At 41.3% G+C, this 27,951-nt stretch overlaps 1 protein-coding gene and 1 long non-coding RNA gene across 7 annotated transcripts in view; one reads left to right on the forward strand and one right to left on the reverse strand.

Moving 5' to 3' along the window:
• The window catches only part of ZFPM2 (zinc finger protein, FOG family member 2), a 400,907-nt gene that overhangs the window by 6,014 nt on the left and 366,942 nt on the right, over positions 1 to 27,951 (reverse strand). For all 6 annotated transcript variants that reach the window (XM_075582494.1, XM_075582491.1, XM_075582490.1 and 3 more), the window contains one exon: positions 1,883 to 2,089. In XM_075582494.1, coding sequence (XP_075438609.1) covers positions 1,883 to 2,089 — 207 coding nt within the window. The remainder of the gene's footprint in view (positions 1 to 1,882; positions 2,090 to 27,951) is intronic.
• LOC142478656 (uncharacterized) overlaps positions 22,746 to 27,951 on the forward strand; it is a 38,717-nt gene continuing 33,511 nt past the window's right edge. The window contains exon 1 of the long non-coding RNA XR_012793394.1: positions 22,746 to 23,055. This is a non-coding gene — a long non-coding RNA (uncharacterized LOC142478656). The remainder of the gene's footprint in view (positions 23,056 to 27,951) is intronic.

Consider the following 27,951-nt stretch of genomic DNA (forward strand, 5'->3'; position numbering starts at 1 on the left):
TATATTATATATTATATATATATATATGTAGATCTTCCTAATTATTCTGTACCCACAACAGTACTGGGATACATTGGGAAGTAAAGTTTCTATATTGTAAATAAAGGTGTTTTTCATATTTACATATTTGCTCCAATAATATGATTGTTTTATACTGTACTGATATAATACAACAACTGTCAAGCTATATTATTTAGTTTATATTATTACGTTTTTTTTATTATAGTGCCCTTCAAGCAAATGTGCTCATAAACAAGCTGTGCTTTTTTGAATGGCAATTCTCTTCATAAATAGAAATGGGTAACATTTTGGCCGGAATTCGAATCACCGCGGATTGTCCAGTTCCTTTCATCCGTCTCAAAAAGGCAGGTTTGCTTTTTATAAATCACACATGCGTCCTATATTAATAGCCTCTCTCAAATAGAGTATCAAGTATATGCCCTTAAACCTCCCTCTAAATAACATAGGGAGAGACCTCTGGGCACCAAAAAAAATGTTTTTTTAAATGACTCACGTCCCTCACTTCCTTAAACAATTTCCATAACAACCACATTGAGTTGACAAGTTCAAGGCAGCTGTGCTGGTGTCGGGCCCAACGGGATTAGAACCCACGCCTTTGTTAATCTGGGAAGTAGCTCTAGCAGTGTGAGCTAAACCATCCCAGCATACTTCTTCTAGTTCTACTGCTCACACCTGTCCAGTTATTGGCATATCTCTCAGGTGTGCTCCTTTTTATGCACTAGGAACATTGAACTAGCAATGTCAACCAGGAAGTGCAAGTGTTTTTCTTCTAAAAGAAGCTGGGGAGGAGGGGGGGTACAGGGGTACAGGTGTGAGCAGTAGAGCTCAAAAACATGCTTTGACAGTGGGGCCGTTTTAGCACGCACTGCTGCCAAGAATAACAAAGGTTGTTGGTTCTAACACTAGTATCCCATTCATCACAAGGTGCCTTAGATATATGCTCAATATACAGTAGTTCTTATGAAAATCCTTTTAGGAAGTGTGGGATGTGAGTTATTTCAATATACTTAGCATATCCCGCAGGTGTGCTTCTTTTTGAGCATAGGAGTCTCTCCCTATGTTTAAACGGAGGTTTCAGGGGATATACTGTATATACTTGAGACTCTTCCTAAAATAGGTCTCCCTCCCCTGTACTTTATTTTGTTTAGTGTCCAATTTGCCTTCGGGGGACCGATCAGATTTTGGTAAAAAAATGTAACGGAAATCCACGGAACGGATTCAGACTGGTTAGCTCATCTCTACTGATAAAGCTAAATTGATCTTGTGACTTTTTTGTGTATTGCTGATGGCCATTGTACGCTCTTCCTGGTTTAAAACCCTGTTTCTATGTGCTTGGAACTGAAAACGAACAATTATGCCTCATGTAGTTTGTTTTTTTTAAACTTTTAACTAATTTGTTGAGGAATTGCAATCTCAATGATTCATGCTGTGTTCAAGCCTACAGTGTAGTAATAATAATAATAATAATAATAATAATAATAATAATAATAATGTTGGAAACCGTTCTGATTTTTTTTTCTAATTAGCAGATATATTTGCAAGTTACAATCTGATGAGTTAAAAGTGCAACTCCTTTTTTTATAATTAAAAAAAAAAATTCTTCATCTTGTTTTTTTTAACAAGCTTTAAGCGGGTTATTCATCAAACTCCATTCTGGGGTAACACACCCGAACAGGCGTCAACTTCCATTCAAGTCAATAGGAGTCAGTGTCCGTGTGGATGTGTTAACCGGTAATGTAACATGATACATTTGGGGGAAAGCTTAATTACTTGTTCTCATTGACAATATAGTGTGTTTTAGTTGTTTTTCAGAGTAATGTTAACAAATCCCAAAATATCTAGTATATTATATGACACTTACTGTTGACAATAGCTGTAGGCAGTATAGAGGCCATAGCAGCTTGTTGAGGAAGCAATTGTATTGAATCCAGCAAGCGAGCAGGATACATTCCCTCAGTAAGAGTCATCTGAGTGGCAGCTTGTAGCCTTGAGTCAAAATCCACAACAAAGGCAATTAACTCTTCCCCCTCAGCGATAGACTTGGTAGTTGTACACCAGAGTTGTCCTCCTAAAAAGCACAAATTAAAGAGTAGACTTTAACTGTTGATGGAAAAATTGCTGACAATGTTGTCCAAATGGAAGGAATTTAAGGATCAATTTACTAAAGTCTCCCGACTGCAAACCTGATGGAAAACCAATGGATTTTTTTGGTGCCGGTAGATTATAGTAAATAGCTCCCATAGAGGGGCTATATATTATACTCTCCCACCTGCAAAACAGGAGCAAAAATCCATCATTTTTATCAAAGCATAGAATCCAATTGAATCTTCCACGACCCTTTTCTTTGATTAATGTGATGCAGGTTTTCTATTTCCGTTTTTCGTAAGTTATTTCTTTAATAGATTTATTCAGAGTGGGTAATATACAGAAGAAAATGCAGTATTAATCAAAGCGACATAAAATAGTAATAATAGTATTGTATCATATAATCTCATTAAAGGATCGACAAGACATAAAAGACATTAAACATAATACTAAATTCTATTACAAAAAGAAAAACAGAGTGAAGATTAATGTAGTACCAATTTTGACTTTCTGGACTAAGACAAACTAATAATAATAAAAATAGAAGAGCAAGGGCCTATGAACTGTGGAATATGGACACTGGTTAGCCTATGATTTGGGCGTGTACCAATGACAGGGCTAATCCATAGACAAGGTGAGGTATATAATCCCCTTTTGGCCGTGGTTGCCATATGGCCTCGAAATTGTCCATGGAATCATGCAAGAGAATGGTGAGTCTCTTCAATGTTGTAGGTACAGTATCCCACATTCTGAGTCCAGACCTCTAAGTTGGGTCCAGATATTTTCTTCCAGAAAGTAAGGATAGCCCCCTTGCTACATTTAGTAAATGCAATAACAGGTTCCTTTTAATCTTGTAATTGTTGAATTTGTCTCTGTTAAGGAGAGTTATCCAGAGATCCTTAGATAAGTTTACCCCTATGACTGTGTGTATGGCGATTAGCACTGAATTAGTTCGATTTCTGAGTTGAATTCTGTCTCCCAGGCCCGCACAAAGCGCTCTTGTTTGCCTCCCCCAAATAGGGTCCTGTGGCCTCAAGGCATCTAAAAATGGATTAGAATTGGGTGAGCTGTGTTAAAATGAGAGACTTGTGTTAGTGTAGGAAGCCTACCAATTGTCTGTTCTGCCACTGTTAACCCTTACCCCATGAAGCCTTTACTCAAAGTGTGTTTAAGGTAGAATCTTATCTACAAACATAGCTTACAGTTGCTGTTGTTAGCATGCCAATCTAGAACGTACAGATGCAGCGGCCGTTAGTTGAACATTTCACGTAGCCGTTTTCGTGTGCTCTGCTATAGTCCACGCGGTATTCACGCCGCCAATCACACCAGGCACACCTGTGTTTACCGCGGTTGATTTGTTTCAATTTCATGGATTCTGATTTCTTTGGGTGCAATTCATCGCGAATCCGTGGCAGAAATGAATGAATTGTAAAGTGTACAGTACTGTGCTACTGTGTCAATTTGCAGGTGTTTAAAAACAAGAACACTAAAATGCCATTTTCTGCACTCGATAAAACACGAGTCAACACACATCTTATTGTGGTAAGGTTGGAAGAAATCACACGCCATGACATGGGTTTTCCGAGGTATACAACGCGTGAAATGATCGAATAACAGCCGCTGCATCTGTAACTAATTAATTCGACATATAGTAGCTATTAAAACATGGGATCCCCGGCTGGCCATCTGCCTCTAGGTTTGTTTTGCCAGATTAATTTGTCGACCAGAAACTGGAGTGGTTTGAGAAATTGTCTCATTCATTTAATCATGATGGTTTGAAGGACATAGAGAACACTCCGCATATGTGCATTTTTATTACATGAATCCCCCTATCCATGAAATGCACTCTTTTAGATCCCCTTTGTTCGCTTTTATTAATCTAGGGAAATGTTGCTACAAAAGGTCCACTAGCCTAGGGGGATACAAACACCCCGCTGATGTACACCACCAGATTGGGAAGTTCTTTTGCAACATGTCTAAGTGGTTATCCTAGAGGGAAATGTTAATGGCCTCCGATTTGGAGCAATTCATCTTAAAGTTAGAGATGTCACTGAAAGCTTGTAACTCTTTCATAACATTGGGCATCATAGTTACATAGTTACATAGTAGATGCGGTTGAAAAAAGACATCCATCCATTAAGTTTAACCTATGCTAAATTTAGACAACAGATACTTTATCCTATATCTATACTTACTTATTGATCCAGAGGTAGGCAAACAAAAAAACCAGTGTCATATCATCCAATGATATCTCATAAGGGGAAAAATAAATTCCTTCCTGACTCCAAGAATTGGCAATCGGATTACTCCCTGGATCAACATTCTTCCCATGTTTACTTATTTGGTATATCCCTGTATACCTTTCCTTTCAAGGTATCAAGGTGATCAATATCAAGGTATCAATATCAAACTGTTCATCAGAGTTAGCAGAACATTGTCTGTGTACATAGACAATATGTGTGATCTTTGTGCTATGTGGATTCCAGTAATGTCCAGGTTCACTCTTATACTTTTTGCTAGAGGCTCAACTATTAGAGAAAAAATCAAGGGGGGAAGAGACAATTTCTTCCTTGTGCCATTGATGATACTGAAATAATCCAGAGTGCTTTGATATAGTCCTAAACATTGCCCTAATGTGTATATGCTGTAGCCCAACCTCAGCATTTAGTGTTTGTTTATGTTCTGATTCTATCTCCTGTGTTTTTGGGGTTACTTTGTCCATTGCTCTTTGTTTTTTCTTGTGGGTGGCTAATTTAATTAGTTCCCCTCAATTCACAAATTTGTGTGCTTCCCAATTAAAAGGTGTTGAATTGTCTTAGGCTAGATGACTTTGACAGTATTCTGACAGCGTACTGTAGTTCTAAATTTGTCAAATATAATGGAATCTTTTAGGAGAGACTCAATAAGCCTCAATGACCAGTTAGATTTGCGCCCCCCAGAAGCTAAAGGTAACTCGATAGGGGCATGGTCAAACCACATAATAAGCCATATTTCTACACCCTTAACCAGTTCAAAGTTTCTCTATTCAACAAAGAAGTAATCTAACCTTGTGTATGTTCTGAGAGGGATTGAGAAGGAGTAATACCTAGCAGTGGTGTTAAATATCCTCCATGTGTCTAATTAATGGTATGAGAAAAGGGTTTTATTTATGGACCTAATTTAATGTTTAGGTAGTGATGATTTTCCTGAGGAACTATCTATAGTTGGGTTGAAGTCTCCTCCCAAACTTGGTACCCTACTTAAAATTGCGTATGATCGCTAAGAAGTGCTTGGGGTGTACAAATTAGCGAAAGTGTGGATAGTAATCTGTATTGTACCTTTTCTCACTTTGTATCTACACTCTTGGACCACCTTTAAGTCTTTCATCAAGAAAGGGAGTTTCTTACGTATCAAGATACCAACCCCATTTTTTTGTAACATCAGCTGAGCTCGAGAAAACCTGGTTACATTTTAACATGTCTGACTCTTTAAAGTGAGTTTCTTGCACGCAAATCATCTCTCCGTCCCCATCTTTTATACTTGGACAATGCTAACCTCCTTTTCCTGGGACAGTTAGCCCCCTTTATGTTAAGGGAGATAATTTTAAACGTTAAAAAATGAAGCGAGATATACGTTTATGTTGTACGACGGTCCATTGTTAGTGTGAGAGGCCCTAGACTTAAAATGAAGTGAATGTTATCATTAAGATCTGGCATATGATTACTGTGCATCCATATCCTTAGGCCTTGCATTAAAAAAAACAAAAATAAATAAAAGAGCAGAAAATATAAAGTATGACCACAACCAAAACAACATTGTGTGTTGATCCTACAACCATCCATCTCGAGACCCTCCTTTCCCTAGTGATTGAGAGAAAAAGGGTAAGATTTTGAGTGGAGATGACCAGCTAGCTTTCCAGCAAAAATGTGTATTTTCCCAAAATAGCTCCAACACACTAAAATCGTACTTAACGCAGCAAAACATGATGCATAGTTTTCATTTTTTTAATTACAGGAATAAAGCAGGGGGTCTCCTGAACTGAACGGTGTTCATTTCAGCTCTGGGGACCCCCGGCTTCCAGAGATGATTACCTCCGAAGGTGTGCTGGTATCTCTGCAGTCAGAGAAATTGTGTGCCTAACATAATGGTGGCTTTAAATGTCCAGCGTCACATGGGTCAATAAGGACCTTGTGACAGCCGTTGCGGCTCCTTTTTGGCCAGCGTGACCGGGACATTTAAACTTCACAGTGATACGGGCAGCACCTACTAAGTAAGTATCTCTTGAAGTAAGTGGTTCCCGGAACTGAAATTAACACAGTTCAGATACAGAGACCCCGGCTTCAAACCTTTAATTAAAAAAATAGTTATTATTTAAAAAGAAATGTAGCATGTTTCGCTGCTTTAACTTAACTTACATACTGTAGTGCTCTGTAGCCAAACTGTGTTCCAAGTGAAAAAAACTTAATACAGTATAAACCATTAGATCATTAAAAAAAAGTTTTAACATAATATTTATTTGTTATAAATTATTTCAAAAGTACCAGCAATACAATGTGGTGTGAAAGACAAAAATAACCAAATCCATTGACATACACTGGTGCAGTAGGTAAGGTGGATGCTACATACAATCTAAACGAAAGGAGTGAGTAGAAACACAAGGTATATTATTAAATGTTGTAGATTTGTAACATCTTGGATAATGTCTAACTTCTATGATTCTTTTTTTTTTATAATTTGTATTTTTATTGAGGTAAGGTACAGGAACAAAGTATAACATGACACTCATATAAGCAATTAGAATAAAATTCAGCTAACATGAAAAAGTGATATATTGCACTAGGGGTGACGACAAGAAAACAAAAGACAAGACTGACTCAGACATCATCAAAATTCTCGGTAGGTAAATCGTTTGCGTATTTGAGTATCATGCATAACAATTTACCAGGTGATGGGGGGGGGGGGGGGTGACACAGGACGGAGAAGGATGGTAGTGGTGGGACTACTGAAAGGGGGAGGGGGGTGGGATGATAGGATTGCGGATGGAGTTTCTGAAGACTGTTTATTGGAGCCCATCTTCACATCATTGTTATTGAGGAACCTCTTTGTCTAGTTGAACGTGGCACCTGAGGCCTTTGTGTGGAAGTGGAATAAGGTCTTTAACCCACCGAAGGAGAATGCACCTCGAACTATCAATGCCATATTGTGTCGCGCTCCACCCCGGGGATGTCTGTTTGGGCTAGCCACGGTATCCAGATTTTTAGATAGTTGATGCCAGTGTCATTAACCAGACTCGTAAACTTTTCCATCTGGCAGACAAACCAAATTCTGTTTCGAATCTTGGGAATGGATGGGGTTTCATTAAGTTTCCATACTACTGCGATCTCGCACCGGGTCGCTAGGGCAATATGCCCAATTAGTTTATTGCTTGCTCTTGAGAGCCCTTCTAGTGGTCTGTTCAACAAGAACAGCCATGGGTCTAGAGGAATCGGGAGGCCCAAGATCCTCTGAGTCCAATCTCGAATTTCTTCCCAGAGAGGGGCGATCCGTGGGCAAGACCACAGCATATGTAACAGGTCAGCCGACTCTCCACACTGTCGAGGGCACAGCGGGGAGAGTCCCGGCACATACCTTGCTAATTTTAGCGGGGTGTGGTACCATCTCATTAGGACCTTATATGCATTCTCCTTAAGTGTGGCGCAAATTGAGCTTTTGGCAGCTGCTAGATAGATTTTGTTCCAATCCTCGTCTTCCAGGGATTCTCCTAGGTCGGACTCCCACTGGGATCTATATCTCGGGTGTCTCTGCTCGGGGACCCCAGAACCGACCACCTCCCCATATAACTGCGATGTGAGTCCCGAAGTGTCTGATTCTACCAGACAGAGCTTTTCAAAATTAGTCAGTGCTGGGTAAGGGGCTAATTTATTGTAGAATGCTCGGATCTGGAGGTATTTGAAAAATTCAGAGTGGGGAATATTCTTTTCAGATCTAATATGTTCGAATGATTTAATTTTTTTACCAATTCCCTCCAGATCCCTGAGACGCATATAACTGGCCTTTATCCAACTAGAGGTACTACCGTACTGCAGGCCCGGAGCAAAGTCGGAGTTCCCCCAAAGGAGGGACATCAGGGAATTTTTAGTGGTAAGGGAGTGACTGTGCTTTGACGTGTTCCATATTGTCAGCGAGTTGGTCACAGAGGAAAGCGGAATGTCAGCACCTGTGCGTGCTATTTTGGGGAGCCAAATCAAGGATTTCAGCTCTATTGGGGCGCAAATTGCCCTTTCTAGATCCACCCATCTTTTCAATGCAGGGTTGGAATGCCATTGAACAATGTGGCTCAATTGCGCCGCTTTGTAGTAGGACCACAGGCAAGGTACCGCTAAGCCCCCTGCAGCAGGGGGTCTTTTCATAATTAGTTTGTTTACTCTCTAACTTCTATGATTCTGTTAATTTTTTCATACTTTTTTTTTGCAGTCAGAATACGTTCTAAAATGTAGAAAAAAAGACCCGAAAACTACTAAAACCATATTGTAATACATTTATACTAACACATTGAGTTGAGGAGTTTTCTATATTTAATGCCAGACGTACAATGTTGTTTTAATGTAAACATTTCAGCTATCAAATCAATGCAGCAAAGCATAAATTAAATTATAAAAATGTATTCAAGACTGCTGTTCTTGTTATGTCTTATGTATTACTGATTTGTCAGTTCTTATAGTGACTGGTACTGTATCTGTCCCCCAGATAATCTCATTAATATAAACATATTTTATTATAATAAACAAAGTCATTTACCACAGCTCTAATGAGGTTTTGCTCATGTTCCGGAATTTATAAAGGTTTATAACTTAAATACCAATTTATTTTCCAAGAAAAGTAGAAAACTAGAAGAATTGTAGGTACTGAAACTGAAATTATGCATATTTTTCACATTCTGTAACAGCAAATGATGACATTCTTGTGGATTTTTGTATTGGAAAAATAGATTATGCCTGATCTATTAATGAGTTGAATGTAAAAACTAATTTGTTTAACTTGTTCAGACAGAAAAAAGTCACTTAAATTGTGTTATCTATACTTCCAGACATAGGTAGAAATCTATATCTTTTGGGCTGGATAATAATATGCCACACTGCTAGTGTACATTTTTCAGTACACGTGGTACTGTATATAATTAGATGCTGTGTTCACTATGCAAGTGAATCTACTTTGCTAAGTAATATTGCTGTGTTTATCATACAAGCTTTTTCAACTTCACTTCATTTTTCCCCTCAAAGAGATTATAGTTTCAGGAATCTGCTGGAAGAGATAAGGTCAGATGATATTCTAGAGATAAAATGCAGAATTTGCACATTGTTGTACAGAAATCATAAACAATAAATGAAGCATGTCTGATTGCGTCCAAAAATAAGAATGTTACAGTATGCCAGCGAATGTATTTTTCTGTGAAAGGCGTACTGCATCTTTTTATCCCAAAGTTAGAAGGGGAGTAGGCCCACTTCACTGCCCACAAAAATCTCGAGAAAGATTTTGCTGTGTTGGACCGAAACGTTGGATGAATAAATATTAACCACTTGACCACTTGGAGTGCTACCCTTTTTCCCTTGAATTTTTATAGGATTTTACCATTGGGTTTCAGAACCTGTAAGTATCTTTTCATTTTCGGGTGCACATGTACTTCTATATATCTTGCACTCTCTTCCGATAATTGTCCACCTTTGAGCAGATCGAATTTTGTAACCGTTATGTCTAATGTTAAATGGGATTTTTTTTTTTACATTTATTTTCTTTTTAAAGCCAAAAATTACAATTGCAATAGAGCTGGCCAAACTTACTTAAAATAGGGGTTAGTTAGTATTTTTTAGCAAATTGTAACCGAACAATATAGTTAATAATCATTTAACTTCCAGTTTAATTATACTGAATGTGCATTTTGTATAAATATTATTTTGCATTCTCGTTTTAAATATAATACTAATTGTGTGTGTACAGCACCAACTGCGCATGCACAGCTGTATACTGCACCGACACACTTTATTCGAGCAAATACCCGGTATGTACCTGGCAGATACCTGGAATGCGCCACTCCAGCTGTATGGGTGCGCCGACGAGTATTCTAAAACTTGCCTTAAACTTGCCTTGGAAAATCTTGGGCTATCACCAACAAGACCCAGGTACATGCTGCAACATTTCAGTGACATTTCTGCAGAGACTAATGGCCCATCGGATTAACACAGCAGCGGTCCCTGGCAGTCCCATTCAGTTTGAGTGGGACTGCCAGGGACCCCCGCTGTTAATCCGATGGGCCATTAGTCTGTCTGCAGAAATGTCACTGTAAGGTTGCAGCATGTAACAGCATGTACCTGGGTCTTGTTGGTGATAGCCCCAGATTTGTTTTAGAATACTTGTCGGCACTACAGTAGCATTATCAGCATGCACGGAATGCATAAAAATACAGGGCTTGATTATGCAAACTGTATACAGTACAATACAGGGACATACATGTAAATAGATAAAGGTCAAAGAAAGTGTAACCCATGTTCCCCCGCAGATTGGACCTCTAGAGTGTAGTGAGGGCTGGCTACATGTACTATGGTGGTGCATACCTCCTTGGAACAGGAGGGCCTGAGTCTCCCGCGTTGGTGTGAGGGATGACAGGACCAAGCTTCTGGGGTATATGCCTTCATCTTTAGTGGTGGTGGTGCAGCGCCTCCATTCTCTGGCGAAACCTAGGGGATAGGTTGGAATCTTCCCAGAGAAAGCCCTGGTCCCAGGGCGAGAGATTCCAATCTCACACACACAGTCTCTTTTTATATAAAACCAGCAATGTCTTTATTGTCCTTGTAGCAATGATACAGCACACAGCAGCAGCAGCAGTTCATGTACAACAGTGCTTCCAAACGTACAGGTATATTCTTCCCCTAATCTCCTCCAGGCTGTACCCTAGGAGGATGGGCTGTTTGGGACTTCAATGCCCCTACCTCCACCCAAGGGTAGGCCCTCTGGGTGAGGTTAGATCTCCCCAATCACCCAATCTGCAAGGTGAGGGGCATTGTCCACCGCACTTAGTGCTATCAGCTCTACTCAGTATGGCTGAGTGTCTTCTGTCCTGTCTCCTTGCCACTTCCAGATCATGCTCTCTCTGCTCCAGCACTCTCCACTCTCTTGGTTCACTCCTGCACAACTGCCAGGGCAGGACTCTTCACACACACTCTCCAGCTCCCAGACAGAACTCTCCTTTTCTCTCAACTCCAACAGACTCTCAGACTGAACACAGACACACCAGGAGCAGCCCACTAAATAGATACAGCCCTGCCCCTTATGATGTCAGCAGGACCTCCCCTCTGTCTCAGGCCTGCCACAGAGTCAGGGGCCTACCTCTATCACTCAAGGCAGGGCTTGGTGGGGGAAAAACCCATGATTACTACTGGTGCCTGCCCTTAACAGGGCTTACTCCAGTAGGAGAAGGATAGGTAGCCCACGATTTCTTACAGGGGCTACAAAAGTAACACCTGCTTCAAACAGCTAACAATTCCTGTGGCCATCTCCCAGGAAGATGACGATGAGCATTAAAGCTGGGTGGTGATGCCAAAATGTACTATAATTTTCTTCTTTAATGTTTATAACTTGTAGTAAAGATTATGGTAATATAAGTGCTATTGACTGCTTTTTCATCGTTTATTCTTCAGTTGTTTTTCAAAATCGATATAAAATAGCCATTTAAGGCAAAAGCGTTTTAAAGTGATGCTGTCAGAGATAGACAATCCTTACTGATTTATATTTTTGGAATGTAAAGATCACATATGGTGCTGCACAGTAGTACCTCATGAGGGGCTTAAAGCAGTACTGTTTGATACACCAAAACATCTTTTTTTCACCATACAATGTGCTTTTCCATAACAGAACTATGCTGGTTCTACCAACTAGGGCAAGTGGTCCAGAATGATGCTCAATTTCCATTACATTCAGAGGAATGCATCTCTAATCAGGCATATACAACTGATGGAAACCAGTAAAACTAATTTCCTCAGCAGGCCAATGCTTTTATTATGCATACACAAGATGAACTTTACGTTTTGACTATAGCTGCTATCAAAATAAGTTATTTGGAAGTAAATAGCAAATTATCTAAAAAATGTTTTTAAAAAGCTAGTGTTATTTTGGCAATCCCTTTTTAACTTTAGTACATGTAAAGTTTTTTATTTCAATGAAATGTTTCTGCAGATTACAAAAAGAAGACTTGGTGTGTTATTTAAATCTTTGGACTTGGTGTTCCCGGCTGTGTTTTGTAATCTAGATTCTTGAGCAAACAGATCTGGTTCCTAACAGGAAGCTTATAAATTTTGCATGTAATTGCTGTCAAAACTACAGTGAAGTGTAGTGCAAGTTTTGATAACAAAGGATGAAATCACAGTTCAAACTTGATTACATTTTGGAAATTTATACTGTTCTTAAAAGAATTAGTGGTCTGAAATATCTCCCTACACCGCCAACATTTTCACTTGCACTATTTATTATTTAAAATAAATCAGCGTCTGTACAATGTCACAGAGCCCTTTGCTGATAAACTCTAATTAAGATTAAGACAAGCCTTTTGGAAAGAATCCCATCATTAGCAAACATGATAAACACAAAATACTCCCTGCTTGTCAACTAGAAGCAATTCAAAATTCTAACATGACTATCTGTTGCTAGGTTACAGAGCTGACAAAGCTTCAATTATCTTACTTTTTGTGGGCATACCTATGGAGTACTCTGTATACGCAAATGTATGAAAAGCATTTAATGTTTAGATTCTGTCTACCATTCATGGCTGCTATAATGGGAAATACGTTTTTTAATGCATACAATCAACAACATAAATCTACCCAATGTGTTTGTTTGCCTAATACAATTGGAACAAAGTCATATATTTGCCTTTTAAAAAAAATTATGTATTTGTAGCCCTCTTTCCCCCCCCCCCCCCCTCTAAGTGAGATTGGGGTGGGTAGGTGTATCTGACTACTCAGTGTGGTGCACTAACCTAGTGGGGAGTGGGACCTACCTGGGACCTGGGGGTAACCTGGCCTAGTGTAAGAGCCTTGCTCCTTACACACTTCCTCCCCCTTCCTGCTCCCAGCTCCAACTGACAAACATGGACCCCGCAACATTGTAGCCTTCCTCCACAGGAGAAGCTGCAAAACCCTATTTGCTGGCTGGCTGCACGTGATGTGGGTGAAAGTGCAATCCCCAGAGGCTGCTGGGAATTGTAGTCCACTCAGGACCTCTTTAGCGTTGGGACCGCGTGCGCTATCTTTACTGCGCACGCGCGATCCTGTAATGGCTACCACGGTGGTTTTATGCATGTGCGACCTCACGCCAAACTTAACATTGCCGCCGGCACTCCTGGCACTGTACAGCGCGTGCGCAACTACACTGCGCAACCGCGAGATCCTACAAGATGGCGGCGCCCTGTAGCAGATGTTGCTGGCAGCGCCGGTGACGTGAACGCCCCCGCAGCTCCCCGACATACCACGGGGGTCCCCGTTCTCCTGCGGTGGTAAGGGGGGTCAGGGGGAAGCCTGCTACATATTGTTAAATAGTGAACTACAGTCAGGAGTATATCAGATTTCAGTGACTATAATATGTTAAAAAAAAAAAGAGGATCGCAAGTTAAGCCATTTAAATCTGACAATTTGTGTAAAAGTTGAAAAGGTTAAGAAAAAATAATAGTGCCATAAAGTAAGTAGATTAACAGTTGTAATGGAAGTGTGTTTGGCTTAGTAAAGACAACACTTTCATACAGTGCAAGTGTAACCCCTTGTACTGAGCTCATTCAGAAAGTCATGATAGATCTTACTGTATGCTACCGACCATTCAACTACCAAAGGGAAAGGTAACCACATTTGTGAAAAAGCAGGAATGTTATTGCAATATTATTTTTTTTACCAAGAACGGGGGTTTCAGGATTCTCCAAATCCGACCACCCGCCCCAAACTTGAACTGGTTTGGATCTCTGTGAATTTACACCAAAACAACATCTTGTTTTTAATTCAAGCATGGGATTGAATTCCTTTTTGTGGAATTTACCTTGATCCCTTTCCCTGACACCATTTTGTGTCGGCGTCAACAAGGGAAGGGAGGGTGGAAGTGAGCAGGCACGAGGGGGATAGAGACACACAGAGCAGACAAAGAGAGAGAGAAAGAGAGAGAATTCAAACACAGACGAGTTACAGTACCTGTTGGTGATATTATAGATATAGATTGGTTAACACCATTAGGTTACCCGTATTGGGTATACACTGTAGGTTGGCATACAGATACCACCATATAACCTGTCTCTACTCTGTAGTGTACTAGTATGCCGTCAAACCTTTCCAGTTGGGTCAACAACATTAGGTTACCTGCATTGAGAATATAGGCTACAAGGTTGGCATAGAGATACCCCCATCTGACCTGTCACTATTCTCTACTAGTATCACAGTCAATCACTTTCAATTGGGTTAAGATAACACAATAGCGCTCTTTATAGTTTTTCTGTTGGTTTTCCAGATGTACTGTAGCAGCCGATGGCGTGTTGCAGCAGGGGCAGTCACCATCATAACTGCATTAGACGCGTGGAAAAAATAGGTAGAGCTATTGGCACCACTGACGCGCATTAGGCTGCGGTCCCAGTAACAGCCTGTGCACACGGCGCGGCGTGCGCTGTGCGTGTAAGCACCGCCCCTCAATGGGGCTGGGCCAAGTACGCACCATCACGCTGAAGGTGCAGCCGCGCCGTGCTGCAAGGTTTTTTCCAACTCAATCAAATTGAGTTCAAACCTTGCGACGGAGGCGTGGCACGCCCCCACCGGCGGTTCACCCAATGAGGGCGAACCAGCCACGTGATGTAATGGCCACGCCCCCGCAAATCCCCGACCACGCCCCCTCCCGTCGCAAGCTCCGTCTCTCCCCTCAGACCGCAGATCGCGGTTAGCGCTGTGCACGCGCAGCCCCCCCCCCCGTCGGGCGCGCGTGTCACAGACATGACTGGAACCGCAGTCTTAGTGCACTAACGCCTGCTACATCTGTATATTGGTGAGCAGAGAGACACCCCTATCTGACCTGTTTCTACTCTATCATAGTATCCCAGTCAATCAGTTCCAGTTGGGTTCTTTAGTTTATCTGTTGATAGTGTTGTGTTTACCGCACAGGGATAATACTACTTAAGATAAAGAAAGATTTTTTTATATTTCATCACAGCTTGTACCATCTTTCATTAATTTCACATAAGGGTGGTAAACTAGATATAATCCATGAATAAATCCTCCAATAAAGCTTCAAATATGCACAGGAATAATAATACGTTTTACAAAATGTTAAGAGAGACTGGTTACTACAGTACATTTACTGATAATTTGGAATAATCTATATCACAACTAGCAGTGTTTAGTAGTGTTAACGTTTGATTACCCAAGAGGGATAATAAATAGAACGTTTGTGCCATCTTTCAACCTACAAACTAGAAAAGGCCCTCCTCATTTTATTTTAACAATTTTTTTATTTTTTCAGTTACATTATTTTAGTTTCCTAATGGTTTTTATGATGATTATTTTAAGCTGTTTTTCATGCTTTGTGATGTTATGTTAGCATTTTCCTACTTAAAGTTTTTGTTTCACCATTTAAAAAAAAAATCATTCCAAAACCAAAACAGAGTTCCTGGTAAAGTCACACGCGTCAAACGACCCCACAGACCACATGACGTCACACGACGTCACACGACAACACAGCGTCATTTGAAGCAGCTCTCAGGTAGGGAGAGGGGGCGCGTGCATCGAGGCAGGGAAGAGGGGGGGAGGGGACAGCAGCAAAAGTTTACACTTCCCTGCTGTACATGACAGATATATAGTTTGCCGATTGATAGTCACAGATAGTAAATAATTAGCTAAGGATGTACTAAAATGTCATCTTGGAAACCGTCAAGATTAAAATGAAGTTCTTAGTGAAATTGTGGGCACTTGAATGCGGGAATGGTACATACTGTATGAATCTAAAGATAAACTTGCAGAATATAAAGTTAATGGCGTTTGTTTGTTATACAATATGCTTGTTGAACAGAGTCGTTTAAATAACAAGATCTTATAAAGAATTTGCTAGTCTGTCAAAATGAAAAGCAGTTGCCAGCAATAGTCTGATTGAGCATTTAGAGCATATTTAGGGACGTGAAAATCAGCCTTTGGGCCTTATTCACAAACCAGCAGAAACTGTCTTCTCACTCAGTAGTATAAACAGGTTAAGCCCTGTTAGGCTACGCTTATAGTGCCGGCGACAGCGACGTCAGGCTGGAAAAATCAAATTGAGATGACTTCCAGCGATCGCGACCAAGCCGTCGCTCCGTCGCGTCACGCTTACTATAAGCACACACGACGGCGGCAATGCATTTATTTTGACGCCTACATACCCTCCCACACTAACCCCCCACCCCGTGAGGCCTAACCACCCTCACCCACTACCCACAAGGGAGGCCTACCCACATACCGTTGGGGAAAATACCCCCTCCCACAACCAGTACCCACAATAAAAACAATACACAGCCCCACAATAAGCATCATTCTATTTATTAAATACATTACCCACCCCCTGTGCCCCCCCATAAATACATGATTTATCCTTTTACATACAGGGTTCATACCCCAGCCCCACGCGAGTCCCCGGCGGGCTGGCGGGGCACCTGACAGACCTACAGGGTACCAGCAGCTCGTTTCAAACAGGTTCTGGAGGCCTGTTGGTGGGTCCCGCCATGCGCCGTGGCCCCCGGGTGGTCTCCTTGGGTCACCGTGGGCCACAATTGGGTCCCCACGGTAGTCCCGCAGATGTCTGGGAGCCCCGGGTCAGACCCACAGGTGTCTGTGGGGCCTTGGGTGGTTCCCACGGGGGTCTGGGGAACTCACGAGTGCTCACTACGGGTCCACGGTACACCCACGGATGTGGGACCACCGCTTCATCCCCGCACCTATGGGTCTGCGGTGCCCCCACGGATGTGGGACCACCACTTCATCCATGCAGACTACGGGTCCGCGGTGCCCCCACAGATGTGAGGCCACCGCTTCATCCGCGCAGGTGTCACCCGTGGAACCACCAGCCTGATACCCGTGAGATACCCGAGGAGACCGCAGGTAGTCTCCAGAGGTCTCACGCAGAACCACGGAACAAACCCTGAATGTAAAAAAAATAAACCTTGCCTATACATTCAATACATACACCCCCTCCCCCCCAACACCTACAGTACAATAATGTGCAAAATAACTATTATCCAGATAGGGATAATAGATTATTTGCCCATTATTAAACACATTAACTAGCATATTCAAATAAATAAAGTACTACTGACCTCATCAATAAGAAGCCCCCGTCGCCAGCAACATCCTGGTCTTTCGTTGCCCACAAAATTCATAGCCAATACAAAGCCAATACATTGCAATTACATTCAGATATCAATTAACCCCTTAAACACCTTATCGAATAATAACCGCAAAGGTAATTAAGGAGTTAAGCCACACTGGCCCGATACCCACTCTTCACCCATTCATTTGTACAGTGGCTTCATCATGCATCTATATATATATATATATATATACAGAGAGAGAGAGAGAGAGAGAGAGAGAGAGATACACACACATGATGAACCAATATACAAATAAATGTAGAAGGGTTATCAAAAACATGCTGTACTACAAATAACACTTCTCCATACAGACACGCTACAATAAAATCAATTTCCTTTTAATAATCCTATCTGATCTTACAATCAAAATCCTCAAATGCCAATCAAAAACCTCAAATGACAAGCAAAACATTGCATTTACATTGTATATATGATGCATACAATCTATGCACCATATACATTCTGCAAATGAATGTTAACAATAACATTCAAAACAAAATACCAATACCTCCAAACAAGTATACTATTTAAACCAATCCAGTAAACATAAATCAATTAGCATTCATTAATGACATCCCTAAACAATTTACATTCCATCCCTAACAATTAAACAATTAACTAATTCAAGTGTTGAACAGAACAATTTATCCTGTGAAAAAATATAAGTACCAACAAGAATACAATATAGAAAAGCAAGCCTCACCCTGACCTAAAGTACACAATACAATAGCAACAATTACATCTATCTAATTTTAACATACATTATACACACATTTATGCATAGCAGCATAGCCAAATTAATTTAAAACACAGCAAAGCAAGCTTTTAAAACAACATAATTTCTAACCCTGTATGTATATATCGATCTAGACATACATACATACATACATACAGTGGCAAGAAATACACATGTTAAAAAAGCTTTTTAAAAAATTAACAAGTTAAATAAAATACATTTCTTTAGTTCACTTACCATTACTTGACCCACTCACCGACTCCCGTTGAACAGCTTACTCTCGAACCAATCCACCAAGCACAGGAACCCATAAAATAACAAACCATAAAATAATAAACATTAAACCAAAAATCCAAAACAATCCACGGGTCTTCTATTTGTAATCCATCTTCATCTGTATTCTTCTTTTTTCTATCTGCGGCACTCTTCCGGGGTCTTCTTGTCTTCTACGGCCACGCCCTGGCCTTCTTCTTCTGTAGGAGGTCCTTCCTCCTCTGCGACTTGCTTCAAAATGAGACGACATAGGCTTTTAAAGGCCTATGACGTCACATTTTCGTCATGGTTCCCACGGCCCTGATTGGGCCGTGAAAACCATGTGTTTTGGCCGATAAAAAAAAAATGATGATGTCACTTAAAGGCAACGAAAGCACAGCCAATCAGAATGGCTTTGCTTCAATTGCCTTTAAGATGACGTCATTAAAAGAAACATGGCCGTCCTCACATGGTACGGTAGCCAATCAGAGCATGGGAACTCCATCCCTACTCTGATTGGCTCTCGTACCATGTGACAGGCTTTCAATGACGTCACATCCGTTCTCCCCCAAGCCTCTGTCACATGGTATACTAGAGCCAATCAGAGTTGGGATGGTGTTCCCACGGGGACATTACATTGGATGTTTTCATTCTTGTGTCTGTTTTGCAGCAGCGGAGGGGGCATGGGCAGGATGCAGGATGAAGATGAGGATGGCCTTCATCGTGGCAGCCGGAAATGGGTGAGTGGTATATGTATTTAATGTATTTATTGTTGCTATTCTGCTTTAACCCCTTCATTGCCTTAGCGGCTATATGCTATGGTAATGAAGCAGCATTTATGTATTTGAATAATATTGTGCGGAAGCAGGGGGTCCCCTGAGCTGAACCGCATTGATTTGTGGCTCAGAGACCCCCTGCTTCCCGAGTTACAGGCCCCGGTTTGGGGCATCGGTTACAGTGTCGCCGCCATATTTATAGCAGACACGGCGCGAATGGGGTGCTATAAAGATGGCGGCGACACTGCCACCCGATGACACATACCGGGGCCTGTAACTCGGGAAGCACACAAAGCAACGCGTTTCAGCTCAGGGGACCCCCTGCTCACAGTACACTATTATTAAAAATACATTCATGCTGCTTCGTTACCACAGCACATAGCCGCAAAGGTAAGGAATGATTGTTTATTTATATATGTGTTTTACTCATAGTGTAGATGTGCAGAGGGTCTCCGGAGCTGAACCGCTTTGGTTTTAGGTCCGGGGACCCCCTGCTTCCCGAGAAGTGCCGGTATCCCTCTGCTTTGTTTACATTCCGCGGTCACGTGATCGGGACCTTTAAATGCAGAGGGATACCGGCACCTCATAAAGGGGCCTGTATCTCGGGAAGCAGGGGTCCCCAGACCTGAAACCAATGCGGTTCAGCTCCGGAGACCCCCTGCACATGTACACTATGAATAAAAGTTGTTTATAAATACTTAATATTTTGCCGATGTTTGCGCTGAGAGAGCGGCTGGTCTCTCTCTCTGCTGCAAACACTTATCGGCAGAAATGGCCTATCGGCAGGTTATCGGGAGCCAGGCTGTTTCGGCACAGGCTCATCGGCAGTTTTGCTTTCGCAGTGATTCGGCAGGGATCGGCATGGATTCGGCCCTTACTGAATACTGCGAGGGCAAATCGCCAAAATAAGGCCTATCGGCAACCCTTGGCGATTGCACTTTTTCGGCGCTTACTGCATAGAGCCCATAGATATCCTTTGAAGTTATGCTAGTAGTAGACAGTGGTGCACTTCTAGCCTTCAGTTGGTTTAGCTCACACTGCTGGAGCTGGAGCCTAGAAAAGTGTTTCTGTGGGTTCTAGTCCTATTGGGCCTTATCAACTCTTTGTAGTTGGTATGGAAATCCTTTTAGAAATTGTGGGATGGGACTCATTTAAATATATTTTGCATATCTCCCATCCAGATACCTCAGGTGCACTCCTTTTTCAGCAAAGGCCGTTTAAGGGGATATATATACTGTACAACTGGCGATACTACTAAATTGAAAGTCTCTCTCTCCTACGAATAATCTGAGTGTGGATTTTTAACAATCCGGCAATTGATTTCAGATTCAATATGAAATCCGAGTTTGGATTCTTAAAAATTCGTTTGTATTGCATTCAATTACAGATTTGAATTAACCCGCAAAGCTATTTTAGTTCCTGATTAGCAGACACATTTAGGTGTGGGGGGGGGGGAATTTCATTGTAACAATCTGCAGATTTCTGGGGAAAGATTTGGATTGGTTCGCTCATCTCTACGCGGGAGACATAAAAGAGAGGGTAGGGAGAGAGTAAAAGACGGAGGAAACATGTGAGAGGAGGGGAGCATGTAGGGTAGAAGCAGGTGAGGAGGGTAGCTGATTTGGATGGGACATGTGGGGGAGAAGCGGGTAAGGAGGAGAGCACGTGTGGATAAGCTCTTCAGGGTAGGAGCATGTGGGGTGAAACTGGTGAAACTGAAACTAGTATGTTGGTGAAAAGCAGGTGTGGAAGGGAGCATGTTAGGGAGTAGGTGTTGAGGAGGAGAGAATGTGGAGGAGAAGCAGGTGAGGAAGGAGCATGTAGGGGATTAGCTGTTGAGGTGGAGAGAATATGGGGGAGAAGCAGGTGATTAGGGGAGCATGTGGGGGAGAAGTTTGTGAGGAGAGGGACATGGGGGGAGAAGCCGGTGAGGAGGGGAGTATATACAGTATATATACAGCTCAACCCCGTTATAGCGCGATCCACTATAACGCGGACCCCAAATTTAAAAGAAATAAATAAATAAAAATGTGCACACACTGCACACTGCATACATTCACAGCACACTGCAAACACTCACAGCACACTGCATACACTCACAGCACACTGCATACACTCACAGCACACTGCATACACTCACAGCACACTGCACACACTCACAGCACACTGCACACACTCACAGCACAATGCACACACAGCACACTGCACACACAGCACTCACAGCACACTCACTGCACACACTCCACACACTCACCGCACACACTCACAGCATACACTCAAAACACTGCATACACTCACAACACACTGCATACACTCACAGCACACTGCACACACTCACAGCACACTGCACGCACACACACACACACACAGAGACACACAGTCTCTTTAAGGGAGCTTGCTCTTGCAAGACAGAAGCAGAAGCAGGAAGCAGAGACAGAGACAAGAGCTGCCAGATGACGGGTAAGTGCTGCATGCTGTTGCCGCTGCCCCACCAGGTCTGGGAACGCTGGGAGAGTTCTCAGCTTTCCCCCTCCGGCGGAAGCGGTACCACCAAAAAACGGTGTTAAGCTATATATATATATATATATATATATATATCCCTGCATGGCCAATGAGGCAGGTTACAACTGTATGTGAAGAAAAATAATTTGGTTCTAGCATAGTAACACACAATCCTACAACATTTCAACAGAATATAACTTTTACCTCAAGAATTTAGAATAGAAGTAAAGTCAAAGCAAAATTCAGGCTGTAACAAATTAAAATGTAAACTCTTGACCTCACCAGCTGAAACTGAAGTCATATTTTTTTCCAGGGTCAATTTAAGTGGGCTCTGAAATCCTGCAAATTGGAGCGAGTCAGACAAAACCAGCATCTACCAGACTAAAATGAAACAGATGCAAATATAACTAATAGGTCTATTTTTACCATACTGAAACAAAATGATTATCTCTCAGCATGACAGCATGTAAGTGTAGAACAACACAGTGCCAGCATGCAATACACATGTTTTAATTAGGCTTAACTGACTGAAGTTTCTGAAACACCACCGTGTTTTAATTTTTTCTGCATTACTTATTATTATTTTTTTTCCTTTTCCTCCTTTTATTCTGTGCCCTTTGCTTTTCTATGAGCACTTTGCATGTGACCCTTTTCCTATTTAACATTTTTCACTATTCTGATTGTATTTTTATTTTGTTTGGAAACTTTACTGCAACCCCAAACTGTAGGTACTGTGCATGAAATAGATCTAATGAAAGTAACATGAGCTAATAATATATGGTAGGATTAGCCTTGCATTCTGAAGACCATTATGCTTGCAAATTCATCCACTGGATGGTTTTCTTACAATTGCTTTGCTAATGTAACTAAAAACGCATGTAGAAAAGTGTTGTGTTTTGTTGCTCTATGAAGATTTCCAATATACTCTTCATCTGTTATATTCCTACAGGTACTTTCCAACATTCCAGAAAGCCTGTCGGTCTCCATGACGTGCAAACCATAACAAAAATAATTCTGGAACATAGTCTTCAATCAAAAAAGGCTTCACAACTGTTGCAACTTGTTTATACCAGCATGGAATTCCCATCCTGCTTTTTAATACTTGGACTTGAGCTTCAACTTCCATACAGCTTGAGTCTTCGGTTCAAGATTTCAAACCGACCAGTTTGCTTATACTGTATGATGAAGCACTGCTAACAGAAATGGTGACTTGACAGAGAATGTGAACTCACTTGCCACTGTGCCTGTCTGATCCTCACAAACACAGTGGAGCCAGAAGAAAGATGCACCATGAAGAAGTGAGTAGATGGGTGGGGGTAGGAGTGTTTACAGTAACTCTGTTTAATCTGGTAAAATAATATGTAGATCACACAAATGGGAATTGCATAGGGAATTCAACCCGTGCCTACTTTTCCCATCCATTCAACTATATGCTTCTACTGCTTTTTGTGTACCATCTGTGTTATAGTCTTTTAATCCCCTCTAATGATGGTCACTGCTACTGTATTAAGAGAGCCCAACTGAAAGGGATACAGATAGTTCTACTATTGTATTGTATGTCTTTATTTATATAGCGCCAAAAGTGTACTCAGCGCTTCACAAAGAATACAGTACAGGGAATTAAAATGATACAATAAGTGCAGCAAAATCAGACAATAGGAAAGGAAATCCCTGCCCGAAGAGCTTACAATCTAAGAGGTATGGTGGGAGACTTACAGAGACAGCAGGTGAGGGAATAAGTGCTGTGTATGGCAGTGCTTGGCCACAATGGGTGGTAGGAGTGGCTGAGTGTGGGACAGTAACATGAATGCAGGCTGTTGGGATGCTTAACTTGTGGAGTCAGTTTTAAGGTTAGTCAGTATTAAATCAGAAGGTTAACACCATTTACAGGGGAAGAGATGGCAGGCTGCATGGGTGATATCAGGTGTGGGTCTTGGTTCAGGCTTAGGGTAGATCCCCAGCAGCAGGAAGGAGTACTTCTCTACTACAGTATATACCTTGTAAGTGCAGTATTTATAGATGCGATATGTGAACAAGTGTGTACCTACAGGTATACAATTGTTTATGTCATTTTATTATTGTGTCTTTTGAATTCTGCTTAGGATGGGTATACTATACTCATAAGAGCATTAAGGCACAGATGAACATGAGATTGACCGGAAATAATATGCTGAAGGAACTACCATGGGATGCACCGGGTTTATAGGCTCAGTAATGCCCACACAAACACCCCAAGCCATGAAAGGCAAACATGTCCATGCAGTCATGGGCAACAATACAAATACCACTGAGAAATAGATACACAGAAACAGAAAGGTGGGGAGTAGGAACAATAGATTAAAATAGAAACTGAGACTACCAAAGAATACTGTATATGATGAAAAGCTGTCAGCCATAACTACAGTATAAATACTGCAGGTGTTAATCACACAAAAGGTCCTAAGACATTTATGAATGTGACACGAAAATCTATTATCTACATTATTTCACAAAATTCAAGCATGGGTTCAAGTCTTCTTCAGTGTTCTCTGATAAATCAATGTTTCTCTATCACACCAAGTTGTCCACTTGTGATGGGGATTTTTTGGCTATATTTATGAAGAAGTGCTACTCCGTAAGAAATCTTCTGTGGTGGAAGACATATAACAGCCCCATTCACTTGAATGGCCATACAGAGCCATATTTACTGAACAATGCTGCAAGGTGTCTTCTGGAGTAACACGTAAATATGGCCCTTCTTTTTCCTCTCTGCCAATTCAATCAGCACACACTGATTAAAAACTAAGTGCTAACTTACAATTAAAACAAAATTACATTAAATTAATGAGAATTTTTGTCTAAGTGTTTGAAACGTGTTTCTAAATTAATTAAAGACCCCTCTTTCAGTGCTCCAAAAGCCAACACACAGATCTCTCATTAGGCGTTAACACACCACATATATCTATATGTAGCCACATTGTTTGATAAAAAATTATAATGGATTCAAATTCAATACTGTTGAAATTCTTGACAGTGCAGTAGTGGATGGAAGAGAACTTATAAATTATGTGTGCCCCTTCTTTGAAAAATGCTTTGGAGGTTTCTTTGTGCACTGGCAAATACAGTAGGAATATGAGGTATTGTGTGGATCCTCCTGCACAGCACCTGATAAAAGAATAAAAAGCTGTGACATATTCTTAAAACAATAGAGGAATTAAAAAGAAACAATGAGCCAGCTGCTTCATTAATACAATCAAAAGAGCGCCCAGCTCAGAGGAGTCCAGATAATTAAGCACCACTGTTTTAGACCTTCTTTCTATAAAATTCTTTAAAAAATGCATTAACTAGTTCATAGTTGCTAGATACATATAAGTGCTTGTTTATTTCGCTTGATTCATGCCTCTTCGGTATTCTGCATCGTGCCAACTCATGCTTTGTACAAGTTTCTGGACAGAATAAAAAATAACTGATAAAAATCAGGAGGATATGCAGCAATAAATCAAAGCATTTTGTGAACCGTCTTTTCTTCTTGCTAGGTAATTCTCCATTTTTTTTTTTTCATTTGTAAACCACATATGCCGTTCAGATTTTATTCTTGCCAGGCAAGTATTTTGTAATAGGACACAAAGCACGTTCGTATAGTTTGGCAACATGTAAGCATGCAATAAATTCCGACTGGGACAGGCATTTTCTCAAATTTGTCCTCATTACAAATGGACCAGTAAAAGGCCTGACTTCAACCCATTCACACCTGAAAATCACTCCTACACCTTGCACGTGGATTGTAATACAGTATCTGTGACCCTTAATAGGTAGTTAGACACTGAAGGAGTAGGATAACCATCAGAGTATTCACCTCATCATGAAGGTAAGGAATCATCCAATGTTTAACTCACGCCAACAAAGAAACCGAGCTGTACTGCACTTCTATAAAACAAAGGGATTTAGCTGACAATTTTATACACTTTCAGGGAATGGGTGGACATAAGCAGCGACCACAGACTATATGATTGATGTGATGAATTATGAATATTGTATATCCCTCTCTATTGTATATCCCTATTGTATATTAGTCCTGTTTTTAAACAATAATCGATACTATATCACAATGGCACGGGTCAAAGAAGATATAAAATCACAAAGTAGAATACAAAAATTATGTTATATAATAGTGTAAATCCCAGTGAGCGAAAGGCATACAATTTTCAAAAGGATCTCTGCCAAAAATGTCATTCCCGGCCCCAAAAACAAGGCAACGTGACGTCAGGTCTATTACCAATTGAGGCGCTGTATAGTACAGAGTTAGAGACCGGTGTACCTAATACAAAGCACAGGAAGCGCACGTAGATGAAGAATGTTCTAACAGTTATGATACTGATCACCTGCATGAAGTGCCTGCCACATAGCCTGCTACATAGCCTGCTACCCTACTGAACTACTGTACCTCCCAGGTGCTTCACTCCTTGGAGGTGTGACTGCTGCATGGAAGTAAGTGAAACATTTGCATTGTTTCTGAAGCATACTACAGTATACAGGCATACCCCGGTTTAAGGACACTCACTTTAAGTACACTCGCGAGTAAGTACATCTCGCTCAATAGGCAAATGGCAGTTCACGCATGCGCCAGTCAGCACTTCCTGAACAGCAATACCAGCTCCCTACCTGTACCGAAGCTGTACCCAAGCGGGGAGACTATAGAACCTGTTACAAATGCGTTATTTACATCAGTTCTGCACGTATGACGATTGCAGTACAGTACAAGCATCGATAAGTGGGAAAAAGGTAGTGCTTCACTTTAAGTACATTTTCGCTTTACATACATGCTCCGGTCCCATTGCGTATGTTAATGCGGGGTATGCCTGTATGTACAAGTGAGTAAAAGCTGTGCTGCAATGTCAAACATAACAGCTTAGTGCAGTATTTGTAAAAAAACAAAAAAAAACAAACAAACATGGAAATGGTCAAATAAAAAAAAACAACACTACAAAGAATTAACAAAAACCCAAATAATATAAAATACTATTTAAAAAAAACATATATGTGCATTTAGAATAGACCCATCTCTTTATTATGATTCTCCAAACACAACATTTTAATTTATTTTCATTTATTTGTAGGTTTAACAGTAGGGGAAAAGGTATTGCAGTTGATCAGATATAATTAAAATGTTTATGACATACTAAGTGTACGTGTTAGTACCGCATTACAAAATACAACAGAGCTATGTTCTAATGAACTACAAAAACCTAGATGTGGAATACATAGGTCACCGGTACACGAAGGAGGTACAGTACTGCCGGTCTGATGTTACAGTACTGCCGGTCTGACGTTACAGTACAGACGGTCTGACGTTACAGTACTGCCGGTCTGACGTTACAGTACTGATGGTCTGACGTTACAGTACTGATGGTCTGACGTTACAGTACTGCCGGTCTGACGTTACAGTACTGCCGGTCTGACGTTACAGTACTGATGGTCTGACGTTACAGTACTGATGGTCTGACGTTACAGTACTGACGGTCTGACGTTACAGTACTGACGGTCTGACGTTACAGTACTGACGGTCTGACGTTACAGTACTGCCGGTCTGACGTTACAGTACTGCCGGTCTGACGTTACAGTACTGACGGTCTGACGTTACAGTACTGCCGGTCTGACGTTACAGTACTGCCGGTCTGACGTTACAGTACTGCCGGTCTGACGTTACAGTACTGCCGTTCTGACGTTACAGTACTGCCGGTCTGACGTTACAGTACTGACGGTCTGACGTTACAGTACTGACGGGATGACGTTACAGTACTGACGGTCTGACGTTACAGTACTGACGGTCTGACGTTACAGTACTGACGGTCTGACGTTACAGTACTGACGGTCTGACGTTACAGTACTGACGGTCTGACGTTACAGTACTGACGGTCTGACGTTACAGTACTGCCGGTCTGACGTTACAGTACTGACGGTCTGACGTTACAGTACTGACGGTCTGACGTTACAGTACTGCCGGTCTGACGTTACAGTACTGCCGGTCTGACGTTACAGTACTGCCGGTCTGACGTTACAGTACTGCCCTAATAGGGTTGTAAGTCATTCTTATTAAGGCCAGTTGTTTGGTGTGTTGGGGTGGAGTTGGGGTTGTGGATGATGGTGGCTAGTGTTCCAGGGTGGAAGAATAGGCCCCTCTGGGGAGGGGGGAGTGATGGAAGGGTAAACCCCAT

This window comes from Ascaphus truei, chromosome 2 (genome assembly GCF_040206685.1).
Source record: "Ascaphus truei isolate aAscTru1 chromosome 2, aAscTru1.hap1, whole genome shotgun sequence".
Lineage (NCBI taxonomy): Eukaryota > Metazoa > Chordata > Amphibia > Anura > Ascaphidae > Ascaphus > Ascaphus truei.